Below are 15,700 nucleotides of genomic sequence, written 5' to 3' on the forward strand. Positions count from 1 at the left end.
CATTTTTTCCCATGAGGAGATCACTTGTTTAAATTGTGGTGTGAATAACTGACTATATTCAAGCACAGCTCACAGAGTCCAATTACTAATCTCAGCAGATAAGCTTTTCTACTGTTATCTGGAGTTTTGAATTCAATTGAATGTGAGAACAGGGGCCACGCAAGTCGATGTTGGTCAGTGTAATAATAATGCATCTTTGTTCATATACAATGGCAAACTTTGAAACGCTCGGGATCCCTGCTTAACAAAGCATTTAGATGGAAATCAAGGTCAGATTGATGTTTATTTGTTTTGGCCTTAGGACCTGTATGAAAATAGCCCTCAATGAGGAAAAACTCCCACGAAAACCTCATCAACATTAAAGGCAGTTTGTTCTGTTTGTGTGTTGCTGTTTACCAGGGAGGCTTTTGATCACTGACACCCCCCATAGATAAAGTGAAGCATGAAGGCCAAATCCTGCCCCGCATTGATCTGAACAAACATCCCCCTCCCGTTGCCAGCATACACGCACACACACACACACGCACCAACGCACACACGCTGTCCTAATATTACCATAGTGTTAGTACTCTACAGCAAGATCAACAGTGTGTGACAACAGCTGTGTCACATTATGAATATTGCAACATCAATGGGTGCAGAGGTCATTATACGAATTAATTGGCAGTGGTGCTGTCATTAACACTATCCAAACGCGCCTATAGTTAATGCAAATGATCCAAAAATGTTTTATCTAATTGTTTATTCATGCTGTCCCTCCATTATTTGTTTTCAGCTTTTGCTAGTGGCATTAGGGTGATCCTGTGTGTAAGTTGCAGACAGAGATTTTGCACTATTCTGTGAATGTCATTTCTTCAAAGTTGCCCTGCATTATTAATTTCAGTGTTAGTTTCAAGTTGCCTTGGGTACTTATCTTTGTGTTTTTACCCTCCAACCCTCTGTAATCTCCTATTACCCCCTCCTCTTTGCCCATTCCCCCTTTGCCACCCTCCTCTCTCTCCCTCCCTTTTTTTCTCTCCCAGGCGAGTGATGCATGCTGCAAACGGTGTGTGCGTGTAGTGTGAGCGAGAGCCATCGGTGTATGCGTGTGCTTGTGTTGCGTGTGTGTTTGACTGTATGAGTGTGTGTGTTTGAATGTGTGTTGAGAGCGCGAGAGAGAGAGCAAGAGCGAACGAGCGAGAGAGAGAGAGAGAGAGAGAGACGGATAGACCGAGCCTCTAACACGGAGCATGCCTCTGCGTCCGGCAGCCGGCAAACATGAGCCACCGAGCCCTCCACGGCAGGACCAGCAGCAGCAGCAGCACACACACACACACTCACACACACTCACACACCCTCACACACACGCAGCAAACGGCAGCCAGGGGGCCAGCACTGACAGCAGCAGCTCCCGGGAAGAGGACAGTGGCGTTCCCGTTCCTCACGGTGTTCCGGCTTTCCGTCCCAGTGCAGAGCGTAGCAACAGTGCAAGAGCACCCATGGAGGAGCCAACAGGCAACACGGTGGTCATCCGCATTGGAATCCCAGACTTGCAGCAGACGGTAAGAGCTCATTCTGTAGCCAGAGTATAAAAGAGAGGTAATCTGCCTCTCCCCCTTCCTCTTTGAATAGGTGCTTTCTACCTCTCTACTGCTGGCTTTATGTATTATCTGTCCTTTTAAACATCGTCAGCTTTTAATTTTTCGTCTTTTCCGTCAGCTTCTCTTTATCCTTATCACCCATGCTCTTCTTTTCCCTTGTTTTTGGTTTTGTTTTTTTTTGGTATGCACACTTAGTAGCTGTGTTTGCTTGCTGGCTTCTGGGGGTTCCACTCCTCCCCTCCCTACCTTTTCCACTGTTGCCTCGCTAATAAATCTACCTCTTCATTAACTGGGCTTCAGCTGACTTTGACAACTGGCCACTTAGGGTGAGAATGGGGGTCTGAGGGAAGGGGGAGGAATGGAAAAGGCATCAGGGGTAACGGAGGCTGTGAGGTGATTGCAAATGCACAAGAAGGCACGAGGTAGAGAATCATGACAGTTATACCTAAACAGTAAAACTTTACCTCATCATGTCGTCTTCCCACTGTGTTTGCTCTGTGCCCAGAGAGTATAACAGGTCCAATCATACACTGTTCCTCCACTAATGAAGCTGCAGTTTCTCTGAATGTGTAGCCTGTGCCTGTGTAGTATTGCAGCCACTGAAAATAAAAGCAGAACCATCAGACTGTTGAAACCATTTGATCGCCTTCACAAGTGTGTCCATATCGGTATGTGATTGCTGCAGAAGGTGGTGTGAAACAGGACAAATGGGCACATAATAAATTAGTTCTGTCATTCAGTTTTCAAGCTCTGCTATCTCATTCATGTAGATTCAACAACATTGAGTAATGCAGTGCAGTGGAACAACTCTCACTGAAGTGTCAAGGTGCCATTTCTTTGAGGTTAACGGGGATCTTCAATTTGATTGCCTGGAACTGCACTTAACTGCAGAGAAATAGCATTTTACTGTTTGTTTGGCTGTAAAATAAAACGTTCAGCTCAACATATCTTGACCCCATGTTATATGTCTGCATCTATTGCTGCTCTCTCTCTCTCTCTCCATATATATATATATATATATATATATATATATATATATATATATATATGTATGTGTGTGTATATATATATGTATGTGTGTGTATATATATATGTATGTGTGTGTATATATATATATATATATATGTGTGTGTATATATATATATATATATATATATATATATATATATATATATATATATATATATATATATATCAGTAGCACATATAAGATCACACTATTAGACAAATGAAGTGACATTCCTCTGGAATAACACATGACTCTGAGTCAACACTTATCAACTTATCTAGCCATTCACCTTCTGTTTCACATTAATACCTGAGATATTGTCTATTAATTGTAAAGCAAAACACAGATTATACCCTGGCAGCCATTCGCTACATACTTGTGCTCAGTTACTAAGCTTTTTGCAAGAAGTTAGGCTGAGTGTCCCGTTTCTATTCATTCTGCAGACATTGATGGCAAAGGCAAGAGGCTGGTGCTCTGTTTGTTGTTGTTGATTACCTCATTGTTGTTGGATTCTTGGCTGAAATGACCCATTGTATCTTAGTGAGGCTCCAGCACCGAATGCCAGGAATAAAGGCAGGAAATAAAAGGAAGGCAGCTGAAAAGAAAGTAGAGAATTCCCCAAAGGTGCTATAGAATAGCCCTGTGTGGACAAAAATGTTTTCAAGCAAGCTCAAACTCATGTCCACACAAACACTCAAAACTCTCAGCATGCAAATATGTAATTATATAGAATAAGTATTTGCAGTTACATGAAAGAATACACACACACACACCTGGGCATGGTTTTACAAGCTTACACAGTTACACACTCAAACATGCACTCATGTTCATGAGTCCTAATCCCATTGCCCGGGGAATTGCCTTAATGTGGTTATGTAATGTTAAGATGCTCCACGAATTATTAGTTTCAGTTTCAGTGAGTCACATTTAGTCCAGTATATGGATAAGAAAGCAAGAACACATATGGGATGACACAGTGATAGAGGGAAAGACAAACAGAGAGTTTGCCTGAAATCTGACAGACAAACATAGAGGCAGATGACAGATGGCCAGATTCTGACAGTTTGAATCTTTTATGGAGCAGTCAAAAGTGACTCGTGTGTACTCTGAGTAAGCAGGAGATTACACTAGAATAGTCTGCCTGAAGTAGGATTACACATCTCCTGCTGTGTTTCAAGCCTAGATCAGGAGAATGAAGCACCATGCAAAGATCATGCTGGGCAACATTTTCCCTTTTCTGCGAGAAATTAGGGTGGAGCACAGCCCATTATGAAGTAAAGCCAGAGTATAAAATAGTTAATAGTTCCTTCACAATTTCTTTCTCAATCTCTGGCCTATTATGTTGAGTTCTCAGTATTTTTTCAGCCTAATTAATCTGAAGTAGGGGTATTATTTCTGGTGCTATTCTTGCATGTGAACTGTGTTTTGAGAATTTCTTCTTCAGGTGTGGTTAGGTGATGGAGTAAAATAAAGAGTGATGTTAAAATTATGGAAGACAATTATGGAAATTATGGAAGAAAATTAATGGATTTTAGTCATTCAGCTTGCAATTTATTCTAAGCAAGTCCTTCATTACATAAAAGTACTGTTCAGTCTTTGGCAAACATTTAATCTCTAACTCTATTTTGGCAACAGGAGATAGTACAGTTGCATTAGCAGTCAGTACCACCTTTTGTTCGGTCGGGGTGTTTGGGAAATTATTTGTAAAGATTGTACTTTTTTCCGACCATGGGTATCATTTAGTATTCATCATACCCAGCTTCACAAAAATTCTATTTTTGTGATTGAAGCAAAAAAGATAGATTCCCAATACCGCTAATGGGTGTCATTCATCTCTCAAAAGAGAGGGAGACACACACATAAATAGTCTGCCCCACTATTGCCTACCTGCTTTAATCCATCTTCTCCATTTATTTTCGTGTTACGTCTCTCAGTGCATCCCATTTCTTTATCCGTTCACAGAATACATTTTTCTGTCAGATGTAGAAATCTGTCACGATTATGATGTTGAGAAAATAATTTTAAAAATAAACAAAAAACAAACCAAAAAAAACCCCTCAAGTCTTGTTATATAGACCTTTGGGTTTGAGGGTTACACGCAGTATGCTTTCTCTTTGAAAAAACATTTGTCTTGTGGAAGCTCGAGGTTTCAGCTCTCTTGTTTGTAACAATAGTTGCTGCATCTTATTGGGTCGAACTGAAATAGACATCTTGAAGGCCCTTTCATTGTCTCTGCATATTTTCCTGTTCACATGCTTGCATGTAGCAGCATATGGTGTCCCTCCTTACACTTTACATCCTTTTGTGCTGGACTTAGCACTTTGTGATGCCCTCTTTGTCTTTTCTGTTGTTTTTGAATGTTTTTCCCTCCTCTTTCTGCCTGTGTAGTTGGCTTATAAGGTACCCTGTTTTTCCTGTCTGCTACTGTCTTGAACTGCTGTCTGAGTAAGTTATTTTCTGGAAACATTTGGCACATGTACATATGTAGGCTTAATATTTCATTAAAGACATTGTCCTTGACATTTTTCATTCTACAGTACTCTTCAAAAGCCTTGAGTCACCGCTAATTTCGTTCTATTTTGCTAGGAAAATACAAAATAAGTGCAGCAATTTATTGAAGTTGAATGGTAAAAAATGGCCTGTATTTATATAGCGCTTTTAATAGTCCCTAAGGACCCCAAAGCGCTTTACATATCCAGTCATCCACCCATACATTCACACACTGGTGATGGCAAGCTACATTGTAGCCACAGCCACCCTGGGGCGCACTGACAGAGGCGAGGCTGCCGGACACTGGCGCCACCGGGCCCTCTGACCACCACCAGTAGGCAACGGGTGAAGTGTCTTGCCCAAGGACACAACGACCGAGACTGTCCAAGCCGGGGCTCGAACCGGCAACCTTCCGATTACGAGGCGAACTCCTAACTCTTGAGCCACGGTCGTTGAGGCAGTCTTAAGAAGTCTTCAAGAATAGTTCTCCAGGCTTCCTGAAGAGCATCTTCTTTGGATGTTTGCAGCCTTTTGTTCTGTTCTCTGTTAAGATGATCCCACACTGCTTCAATAATGTCGAGGTCCACATGCTGGGGAGTGTTCCATTGTGCGGTTTTCTCTCCATGGTATATCTGTGAAGGTTCTCAGTCATCCAGGTCATCGTAGTCAAAGGAGCTTGCAAAGAAAAGCGTCTGGACTTCTTTAAGTTACTTGAAGACGTTTCACCTCTCATCCGAGAAGCTTCTTCAGTTCTAAGGTCAAATGGTGGAGAGTCCCAGATATAAACCTAGTGGGAGTATCCCCCCACAGAGGGACAAAAGGACCCCCTGATGATCCTCTAATCGCCTGAGCCAAGGTGTGAAAGCGGGTGTGGGTCCCAATCAGCCAGAGTTTCGGGTGTGTTCATTGTGAAACCTGGCCCCACCTTATCATGCGAATTCCTGAGGTCAGATGGCCCAGGATGTGAGTGGGCGTTAAGGCGTCTGGGAAGGGATCTCAAAACTGGATTATAGATGGCAGAGAGTTGGTGTCGTAAACCCCCGCCTCTGTTCAAAGATGGTCGCTCACAGTGGACATAGATGGCTTCTTTCACTCCTCTTTCAAACCATCTGTCCTCTCTGTCCAAAATGTGAACATTGGCATCCTCGAAAGAGTGTCCTTTATCCTTAAGATGCAGATGGACTGCTGAGTCTTGTCCTGTGGAGGTGGCTCTTCTGTGTTGTGCCATGCGCTTGTGAAGTGGCTGTTTGGTCTCTCCAATGTAGAGGTCTGGGCATTTCTCGCTGCACTGTACAGCATACACCTCTACACGTCTTCAAGTAACTTAAAGAAGTCCAGACGCTTTTCTTTGCAAGCTCCTTTGACTCTCCATGGTATAGTTTTGCTGCATTGGCAGTGTGTTTGGAATCAATGCAAAAAAATTATGCTGTTGCCAATCAGGCAGATTCCAGACTTTACTGCGTGGTGTTTAAACATATGATTGCACTTTTCAGTTTTCCATCTGTTTTGACAAGATCCCCAAAACCGATGGAACCCATTGAACCCCAGATTTCAAACTTGGTTTCATCACTCCATTGATTTTCACTCCAGTTCTTTTATAATTTGGCATTGTTAAGTCATTTCTCCCTGTTTCCCTTTCTTTAAAATGGCTTTTGCAAAGCGACCCTTCCACTGAAACCCTGAAGACATAACTTTTACATACTAGTAAAGTTTTGGTTTTGCTTTTTAGGCCTGCACCACTTCTCCTTGTTCAATTTCCTGTGCACTACAAGCCGTTCCAAGATAGACCATGTTTTCAGCTGACTGAGGATGGCTTAGTTGGTGCAAAAATCCAGCTTTATACCTGTTAAACTCTGTTATTTTTAGCATTTTTCATTAAGCTAACTAAAGAAATTCAAAGGCTGCCGACAGGATGCTAGAAATAAAGTCACTAAAGATACTTGTCTGTTATGTGTAAACACAATGCTGGTTCATCCCTGCTGTCTTTTTTTGTGCTGTTGAAATTTTTAAAAAGTCTGTGCTAGTGACTAATTGTTCAAACGCCATCTCAATTATTCAAATGTAGAATTTTTATTAGTCAAAGTAAAAAATGGCAGTTTTTGTAGGACTGTTAAATTTAATTTTGATCTCGTGATGTGGAAAATAGACTATTAAGTTTAAAAATGTCTCTTCTCCATTAACCCCAAGGCTTGTCATTTTGACCTTACAGTTGTAAATCTGTTGCTGAATAAATAATAGGATTTTTGTTTTCAAGTAGAAATTTCAGAAATTGAAAAAAAGCTAAAAAAAAAAAAAGTTCAAGTTGTTTTTATATCATCAGCGTCAAATTCTTTTCTTGGCCAATTTACCGAGTACATATCCAGTGACAGTTATGCCTTATGTCATTTTTGTACTCTGTGGAACATGTGGCCATCATGTTTTGAGTACCTGCTGTGTAGCCTCCTGGCAGATTAATCTCTTTTGTCCCTTTTGTGTGTTCTTGTTTAACTACCATCTGCCTGCATCGTCAGTCCAGATGATATTTTGACGTATTTCCAAATATGCAACTGTTGTTTTCCTTAGCCAGTAAGAGTGGGAACCTATCGTTTAGTAACTTGTTAATCAGTACTGCTACCTGATTTACACTGCAGATTGGTTGAATGCAGACTGCAAAATTTAGTAGCTGAAAAACAAATATGATTTCAGTTCTGTTATTCTGGTGTTACCCAAATTAACAGTTCTGCTGGTGCCTTTCTGAGTAGAGAAGGGATTTCCCTGTGCATCTAGTAAATTGGTGCGGGTGTAGGTGTGAGTGGTAGTCTGTCTCTCTGATGACCTGCCCTGGCTGTAGCTCATCTCTCACTCAGTGTCAGCTGGGATAGGCTCCAGCTCCCTGCAACTCAGTTGGATAAGTTGTTAAGAAAATGGATGGATTGAGATTTAGAAGCAGAAACCAAATATTGACAGACCTGGACTGAGCTCAAGCCCCCGAAAATAATTCAGGACTAAGAACGCAACTTTTCAGTCCAAATACTGACACAGACACCTTGACTCAAACGATCTGTTTCTTTAGTTTGTTTGTTTTTTATTTTTTGTCCAGTTGATACTATTGTTAAGTGGGTTTTTGTTTTTTTTTTGAGAAGGACAACTGCTGCCCAAGCGAAAACCTGTAGTGATCCCATATGTGTCAGGAGTATTAGAGCACTTGAGACGCATTTTTTCTAAACACCGGGTTTCTGTGGCTTCTAAACCCCAAAACACGCTGCGCCAAAAATTGGTCCACCCCAAGGATCGGGTCCCCCGACACAAACAGAGTAACATAGTGTACGCTGTTAAGTGCCAGGAGGATTGCCAGGATTTATAGCGGATGGCACAACACAGAAGAGCGACCTCGTCAGGCCAGGACTCTGCAGTCTATTTACACCTACAGGCCAGTGGACACTCTTTCAAGGATGAGGATGTACACATCCTGGACAGGGAGGAACGCTGGTTTGAGCGCGGAGTCCAGGAGGCCATTTACGTGAAAAGGGAAAGACCATCTCTGAATTGAGGAGGGGGCCTAAGGGTACATCTTACAATCTTACAATGCTGTGATTGCAGCCATTCCCCAACTCTCTGTGAATGGTACTCATGGCTATAGATCAGTGGTCTTTGATCAGTGGGTTTTGGTCAGTGGTTGTTGATCAATGGTCATGAGAATTTGCATAATTAAGATTAAGGAACTGACCTCCCAGCCCATTGTCCCTTCAGTGGGCTGGTTTCAGTCATTATGCAAATGTACTGTTTATAAGATTTGGGGAAACCTGCAGTCAGCTGAGTCTGAAGAAGTCACTTGGATGAGTGACGAAACGTTTCTCCCACAAAACGCTACGTCCAGATGAACAGAATCAACTTTTGGAGATATTGTTAAGTTTGTAAACTGTTAATTTTGTTAACTACCTTTTTAGAAGTGTTTTATGTGTCTGACAAGCTTCCATGTTCAACAGTAAGTTGCTAAGAGCATGTTTTGGCTCATTGGTGCTGAGCAGGTATTCTGCAGTGAGCTTACCACAGAAAGCAGAGGTATTACAAGCGAGAGTGAATGAAAACATCAAATTTGTAGCAGGATAGCTAAAATAAGCTATCCACAAAGCCAACCCTCATGATTGTTGCTTTAAGGTTCTTTTCTTGTATTAGAACTGTACTTGACCCCCCCAAAATTTAATTACTCTCATCTTTATTGCATAGCTTTTACATCTTGATGCATAATAATGAATGCATTTAGGAAATGTCATAGAGCGGGAAAATTGAAGTCGCATACATAAAAAAAAAATCAAAGCATCAATGCTGCAACTGCAGCATTCATTTATCGGGGTTACTGCTTTTTAAGTTAATTATATATTGACAGATTGTACTTGTAACATCCTCTTTGCTTGAGGACAGCCTTAGACACTAGGCACCCTCCAGTAAAATAGGAACTTTATTTAATTCAATTCAATTCAATTCAATTTTATTTATATAGCGCCAAATCACAACAAAAGTCGCCTCAAGGCGCTTCATAGATACAGAGAAAAACCCAACAATCATATGACCCCCTATGAGCAAGCACTTTGGCGACAGTGGGAAGGAAAAACTCCCTTTTAACAGGAAGAAACCTCCGGCAGAACCAGGCTCAGGGAGGGGCGGCCATCTGCTGCGACCGGTTGGGGTGAGAGAAGGAAGACAGGATAAAAGACATGCTGTGGAAGAGAGACAGAGGTTAATAACAGATATGATTCAATGCAGAGAGGTCTATTAATACATAGTGAGTGAGAATGGTGACTGGAAAGGAAAAACTCAATGCATCATGGGAATCCCCCGGCAGCCTACGTCTATTGCAGCATAACTAAGGGAGGATTCAGGGTCACTTGGTCCAGCCCTAACTATATGCTTTAGCAAAAAGGAAAGTTTTAAGCCTAATCTTAAAAGTAGAGATAGTTTCTGTCTCCCGAATCCAAACTGGAAGCTGGTTCCACAGAAGAGGGGCCTGAAAACTGAAGGCTCTGCCTCCCATTCTGCTTTTAAATACTCTAGGAACAACAAGTAGGCCTGCAGAGCGAGAGCGAAGTGCTCTAATAGGGTGATATGGTACTACAAGGTCATTAAGATAAGATGGGGCCTGATTATTTAAGACCTTGTATGTGAGGAGCAGGATTTTGAATTCAATTCTGGACTTAACAGGAAGCCAATGAAGGGAAGCCAAAACAGGAGAAATATGCTCTCTCCTTCTAGTCCCTGTCAGTACTCTTGCTGCAGCATTTTGGATTAGCTGAAGGCTTTTCAGTGAGTTTTTTGGACATCCTGATAATAATGAATTACAGTAGTCCAGCCTGGAAGTAATAAATGCATGAACTAGTTTTTCAGCGTCACTCTGAGACAGGATATTTCTAATTTTAGAGATGTTGCGCAAATGGAAGAAAGCAGTCTTACATATTTGTTTAATATGTGCTTTGAAGGACATGTCCTGGTCAAAAATGACTCCAAGGTTCCTCACAGCGTTACTGGAGGCCAAGGTAATGCCATCCAGAGGAAGAATCTGGTTAGATACCATATTTCTAAGATTTTCAGGGCCGAGTACAATAACCTCAGTTTTATCTGAATTAAGAAGCAGAAAGTTAGCGGCCATCCAGGTCTTTATGTCTTTAAGACATTCCTGCAGTTTAACTAATTGGTGTGTGTTATCTGGCTTCATGGACAGATAGAGCTGGGTGTCATCTGCATAGCAGTGAAAATGTATGCTATGTCTTCTAATGATGCTGCCTAAGGGAAGCATGTATAATGTAAACAGAATTGGTCCTAGCACTGAACCCTGTGGAACTCCATAATTAACCTCAGTGTGTGAAGAGGACTCTCCATTTACATGCACAAATTGGAGTCTATTAGATAGATATGATACAAACCACTGCAGTGCAGTACCTGTAATACCTACAGCATGTTCTAATCGCTCTAATAGGATATTATGGTCAACAGTATCGAACGCTGCACTGAGGTCTAGCAGGACAAGCACAGAGATGAGTCCACTGTCAGAGGCCATAAGAAGATCATTTGTAACCTTCACTAAAGCTGTTTCTGTGCTGTGATGAGCTCTGAAACCTGACTGAAACTCTTCAAATAAACCATTCCTCTGCAGATGATCTGTTAGCTGTTTGACAACTACTCTTTCAAGGATTTTTGATATGAAAGGAAGGTTGGAGATTGGCCTATAATTAGCTAAGACTGCTGGGTCTAGAGATGGCTTTTTGAGTAAAGGTTTAACTACAGCCAGCTTGAAGGCCTGTGGTACATAGCCGACCATTAGAGATAGGTTGATCATATTTAAGATCGAAGAATTAATCAATGGCAGGACTTCAGAAGCAGGTCTGAAACGAAACGTGTGATTATTAAAAATCTCATGTATAACTATGTATTGTTGGGATTAAATAATTTAAATAATTAAATTGTGGCTCTATTTTATACATATATATATATGTATAAAATAGAGCCACAATAATACACAGTCTTCAATTAGAAGGTTTTAGTGATCAGAAAATAATAAAAAGTCATCTAAATGTCACCCACCCACCACTTGATAGTTAATATGAGGTGTTTGTTGATATGCTGTGTTTGGTTTTCTCTAAACGTGGCACTGTGCTTTATGATTAAACTTCTTGGTCTCACCTGTCCAGAGGACATTGTTCCAAAAGTCTGGTGGTTTGTTCACCTTGGGGTGAATTTGGGACATCCACTCCTGAGAAGATTGGCAACTGTGTTAAATCTTGAACTCTGTTTCTGTAATTGGGCTTAGTTGTGTGTTGTTATTCATCCGATCTGGGTTAGTTCGATTAGTTATTTCTTGTTGATATTATCAAAATAATAATAGTATAGACAATATATTAGTGTCCTGAAATGATCAACCAAGGTTATAGTTATTCTTAAATTATTATTATTATGTCAAGTCATAATAATATAGGATTTTTAAGACTGATACTGATAGTTGGTGATTTAAAAATGCTTTGATGGCTGATATTTTTTTTCTTTTAGACACGCAAAACATGAACAGGTTTCTCTTAAAGTTTTATGTGTAGTTATTTATTAACTCATTCATGCTTTAGTCAACTCACATCAGCAGGTTGTTGTGTTTGTGACATTATAAACATTGTTGCTGTCAGGGATGTTGAAGAGTTGCCTGTGGTAGACAAGCTGTACATTATCAACACTCGTACAGTGACTGAAGGGTGTTTCTTCTTTACTTTAACATTTTTCATTACAATATTACTTTGCGGTCAAGCTCTAACTATAGGAAAGTTATTTCTCATTAAATACTGTGATTGTTTCATTGATCTTTTTATACCAATCCATTGCTTTTTTTCCTCTGTATTACTTTTTTAGCCCTTTCTGTCTTTTGTGTGTTATCCTCATTTTTATCTTTTTCCTGAGTCTAGTCTGAGAGAAGCCTGGGAATATAAAGAGATATTAATATTAGCCCAGTCAGACTGACCTTTTGTCACAAGAGTGGTCTAGATATTAATTGTGTTTGTGCAGGGAGGACATCCCTCTCCATTGTAATATTATATCTATAACCAACAATGGTTATATAGATATAGACGGCTGGCGTGTCCTGTGTTTCAAGCCAAAAGCATCTAATTGCATAAGCCTTCAGCTGTTTAACCATCAAGCTAAAATCAAATGCTATGTGCAGTAGATAGTGCTCTTGGAGACATTTTAAACACAATACTTGAAGTCAATACAGTAACACTCTCTTCTTTGCAGCCAATGGGAAAAAGGAAGCCCCTAGGCAATACAGACATTTCCAATAGCCTGCACTACAGTAGTGATCTGCTACAGTCCTCTATTCTCAGCAGAGGAGCTCAGCTTCTACTGTTTTAACTGTAGTGAAATAAATCACTTAGCAACAGATAAACAGTCTTTGTGGCTCATGAAAAAGGATAACCATGACATAATTAGTTTTGGTTCCATATAAAAGACAAAAAAAATCTTCTGTCTAAGTGTAGGTTTGCACACTGTCTTGATGCGGTGCTAAAATTTTTAAAAGATTACGCACACAGTGTTGTCTTTCCTACTTGAACTCTCTGCTTCTCTAGATCGAATTGATTTTATCACACGGATGCTTATAGAGCAGCCAGGTTGTAATTTCACAGTTAGCTGCTGGATAAATCATTTTAATCATGTTTAAGTTACACAGTTTTTATAGTGAAGGTTTTAAAAATGTTTCAAAGTAATCTAATCCAAAATGCAAAAAAGAGTAAAAGCAGGTACAAACGTATTTATTTATTGCAAATCACTGTGTAGTATCTAAGTGTTTATGTGCCTATGCAGTTCTGAGTCTGTGTCTTATTGGAGTGTTCATATCTCAGTGATGACTGGCGTTAACTGTAAATCTTGTTGGCATGTCAGTCTCGCCTGTCAACAGTAATGGAAAAGAGGACTTTAATCGATATTTGTTGCGTGTGCTGGTGTGTCCTTGTCCAATTATGCATGCATAAAGGAACATGGTGTCTGAATGAGGCAGATGGGAAGTAGAAGATTCTAAAGAGTTCTTATAACATGGAGTATACTTGTCAGTGGCATTTTTTAACAAGTTCAGAAAACGTACTGCAATAATAAACCATTATGATACCATTTCACAGTTGGCGAAGATTTGTAGGTACATCCCTGGTTTAGATCTGGTGACTGTGGAGGCTATTTAAGTAAACTCATTGTCATGTTCAAGAAACCAGTTTGAGGTGAGCTGAGCTTTGTGACATGGAACATTATCCTGCTGGAAGCAGCCATCCAAAGATGAGTACAGTGTGGTCATAAAGGGATCGACATGGCCAGTAATAACGCTCAGGTAGGCAGCGGCGTTGGAATGATGCTCATTTTATGCTAAGGAGCCCAAAGTGTGCCATAAAAGTGATCTCCCACACCATTACATCACCAACAACCTCAGCCTTTGATACAAGGCATATTTTCAGCAGAAATTGAGAGTTATCAGTCCAGGGAACATATTTCAGATCTTCTATTTTATTATTGAAAATTGAAGGGTCTTTACCTTGTTTAGTATAAATTGTCTTGAGGTGACTGTGATTTGTGCTATATAAATAAAATTGAACTGCACTGAATTAAATTATTGTCCAACTTTTGCAAGCCTGTATGATTTATAGCTTCGGTTTACTGTTTTTAGTTGACATGAATGGCGTGAACTTATGCTGCTGTGCTCCATCTGCTTCAAGTTTTGAGGTGTTGTTCATTCAGAGATGCTTGTCTGCATACCTTTGTTTTAGGAGTTGTGATATGAGTTTGGATTGCTGTTATGTTAGCTCGAAGCTTTTTTTAAATTGTCCTCTGAACTCTGACATCAACAGAGTATTTACACACTGCCTATTTTTCTTTTTTAAACCATTCTACATAAACCCTAGAGATGGTTTCATGGGAAAATCCCAAGAGATCGGTAGTTTCTGAAGTACTTAGACCAGTCCATCTGGCAACCAACACTTAAATTGCCTTTCTTCCCCATTCTAATGCTCGGTTTGAACTTTAGCAGGTCATCTTAACCATGTCTACCTGTCAAAATACACAGAGGTGCTGCCATGTGATTGGTTGATTAGATATTTGAGTTAAAAAGCAGTTGGACGGGCGTGCTGGTGTGTATAAATACAGCACTTTTTAAGTGCAGTTGTCTGTGTGTGAACTCCCAAGTGAAGACACAAAGATGTGAAAGAAAGTGTCGTGCAATAACAAATTTGACAAATTGACAAAACTAAAGACAATGTATCCTATTTTAGCTAGTTTTGTGAGTACCCAGTTATTTTTATATTTTATAATAAAATAAAAAAGTGCGCAACCTGACATGTGCCTTGACCCCCAGTTTTAGCTTTTAGCTTAGTGCTAATAAATTCTCACGCTTCTTCTGTGTTCTCCTTAGAGTCCCTAATTAAAGTACGTCTCTGTCTCACCCTTAAACTACTAATGTGTGAACTCATATCATGTTGTGTGTGTTCGTATGCTCAGTAACTGTGGGTAATTCTGGCTATATGTATGTAAGTGCCATGACTTTGTGCTGCATGAGAGAACATGTCAGTGTAGATCAACAACACTGAGGTTTGTGTGATGCAGTGATCTGAATTTACTGCAACTGCCAAAATGTTTGGTCATAAGATAACCTGACTATTCCCAGCTGGCATACACGGTTTTAGTCATATCTTTATGAAGGTTGCAATATTGAGGTTTTTGTTGAATCTGTTCTGAAGAAGTGACCCTTTGGATTTATTTAGCCTCAATGATAAAATTTAGATGGACAAATATAATAAAATATTTATTTTAAGAGCTGTTACTAATAGTTTTATGCAAGTATAGGACATGAAAATGATATCTACTCACCAGTTAATAAAGACTAAAATGATAAGGTTATTCTTTCAGCAAATTAGAGAAATTGTAACTTGCCTAAAGGACAGGAGATGAATCCAGGGATTTAAAAGTTACATCCATAATCATTAACTGTTTATACTGTGTTTTTAGATTTTTAGAAGTGACAAGTTGAAGGGTCGCTCTAAGCAGTAACCCACCTAAATGCATTTTATGTCCATTTATGCTATTGCATTTTTTAATTCTACTTGACTTTATTACCAGAAAAAAAATACCAGTG

At 39.9% G+C, this 15,700-nt stretch overlaps 1 protein-coding gene across 4 annotated transcripts in view; it reads left to right on the plus strand.

The window, feature by feature from the left end:
* The window catches only part of shank3a (SH3 and multiple ankyrin repeat domains 3a), a 201,175-nt gene that overhangs the window by 30,956 nt on the left and 154,519 nt on the right, over positions 1–15,700 (plus strand). For all 4 annotated transcript variants that reach the window (XR_014800651.1, XR_014800652.1, XM_084933196.1 and 1 more), the window contains exon 2: positions 1,023–1,541. Coding sequence is in view for 2 of the 4 variants with exons in the window: in XM_084933196.1 (XP_084789322.1) it covers positions 1,230–1,541 (312 nt within the window). In the remaining 2 variants the exon portion in view is untranslated. The remainder of the gene's footprint in view (positions 1–1,022; positions 1,542–15,700) is intronic.

The sequence above is a fragment of the Perissodus microlepis genome, chromosome 7, assembly GCF_051167445.1.
Source record: "Perissodus microlepis isolate ML-2025 ecotype Zambia chromosome 7, ASM5116744v1, whole genome shotgun sequence".
NCBI lineage: Eukaryota > Metazoa > Chordata > Actinopteri > Cichliformes > Cichlidae > Perissodus > Perissodus microlepis.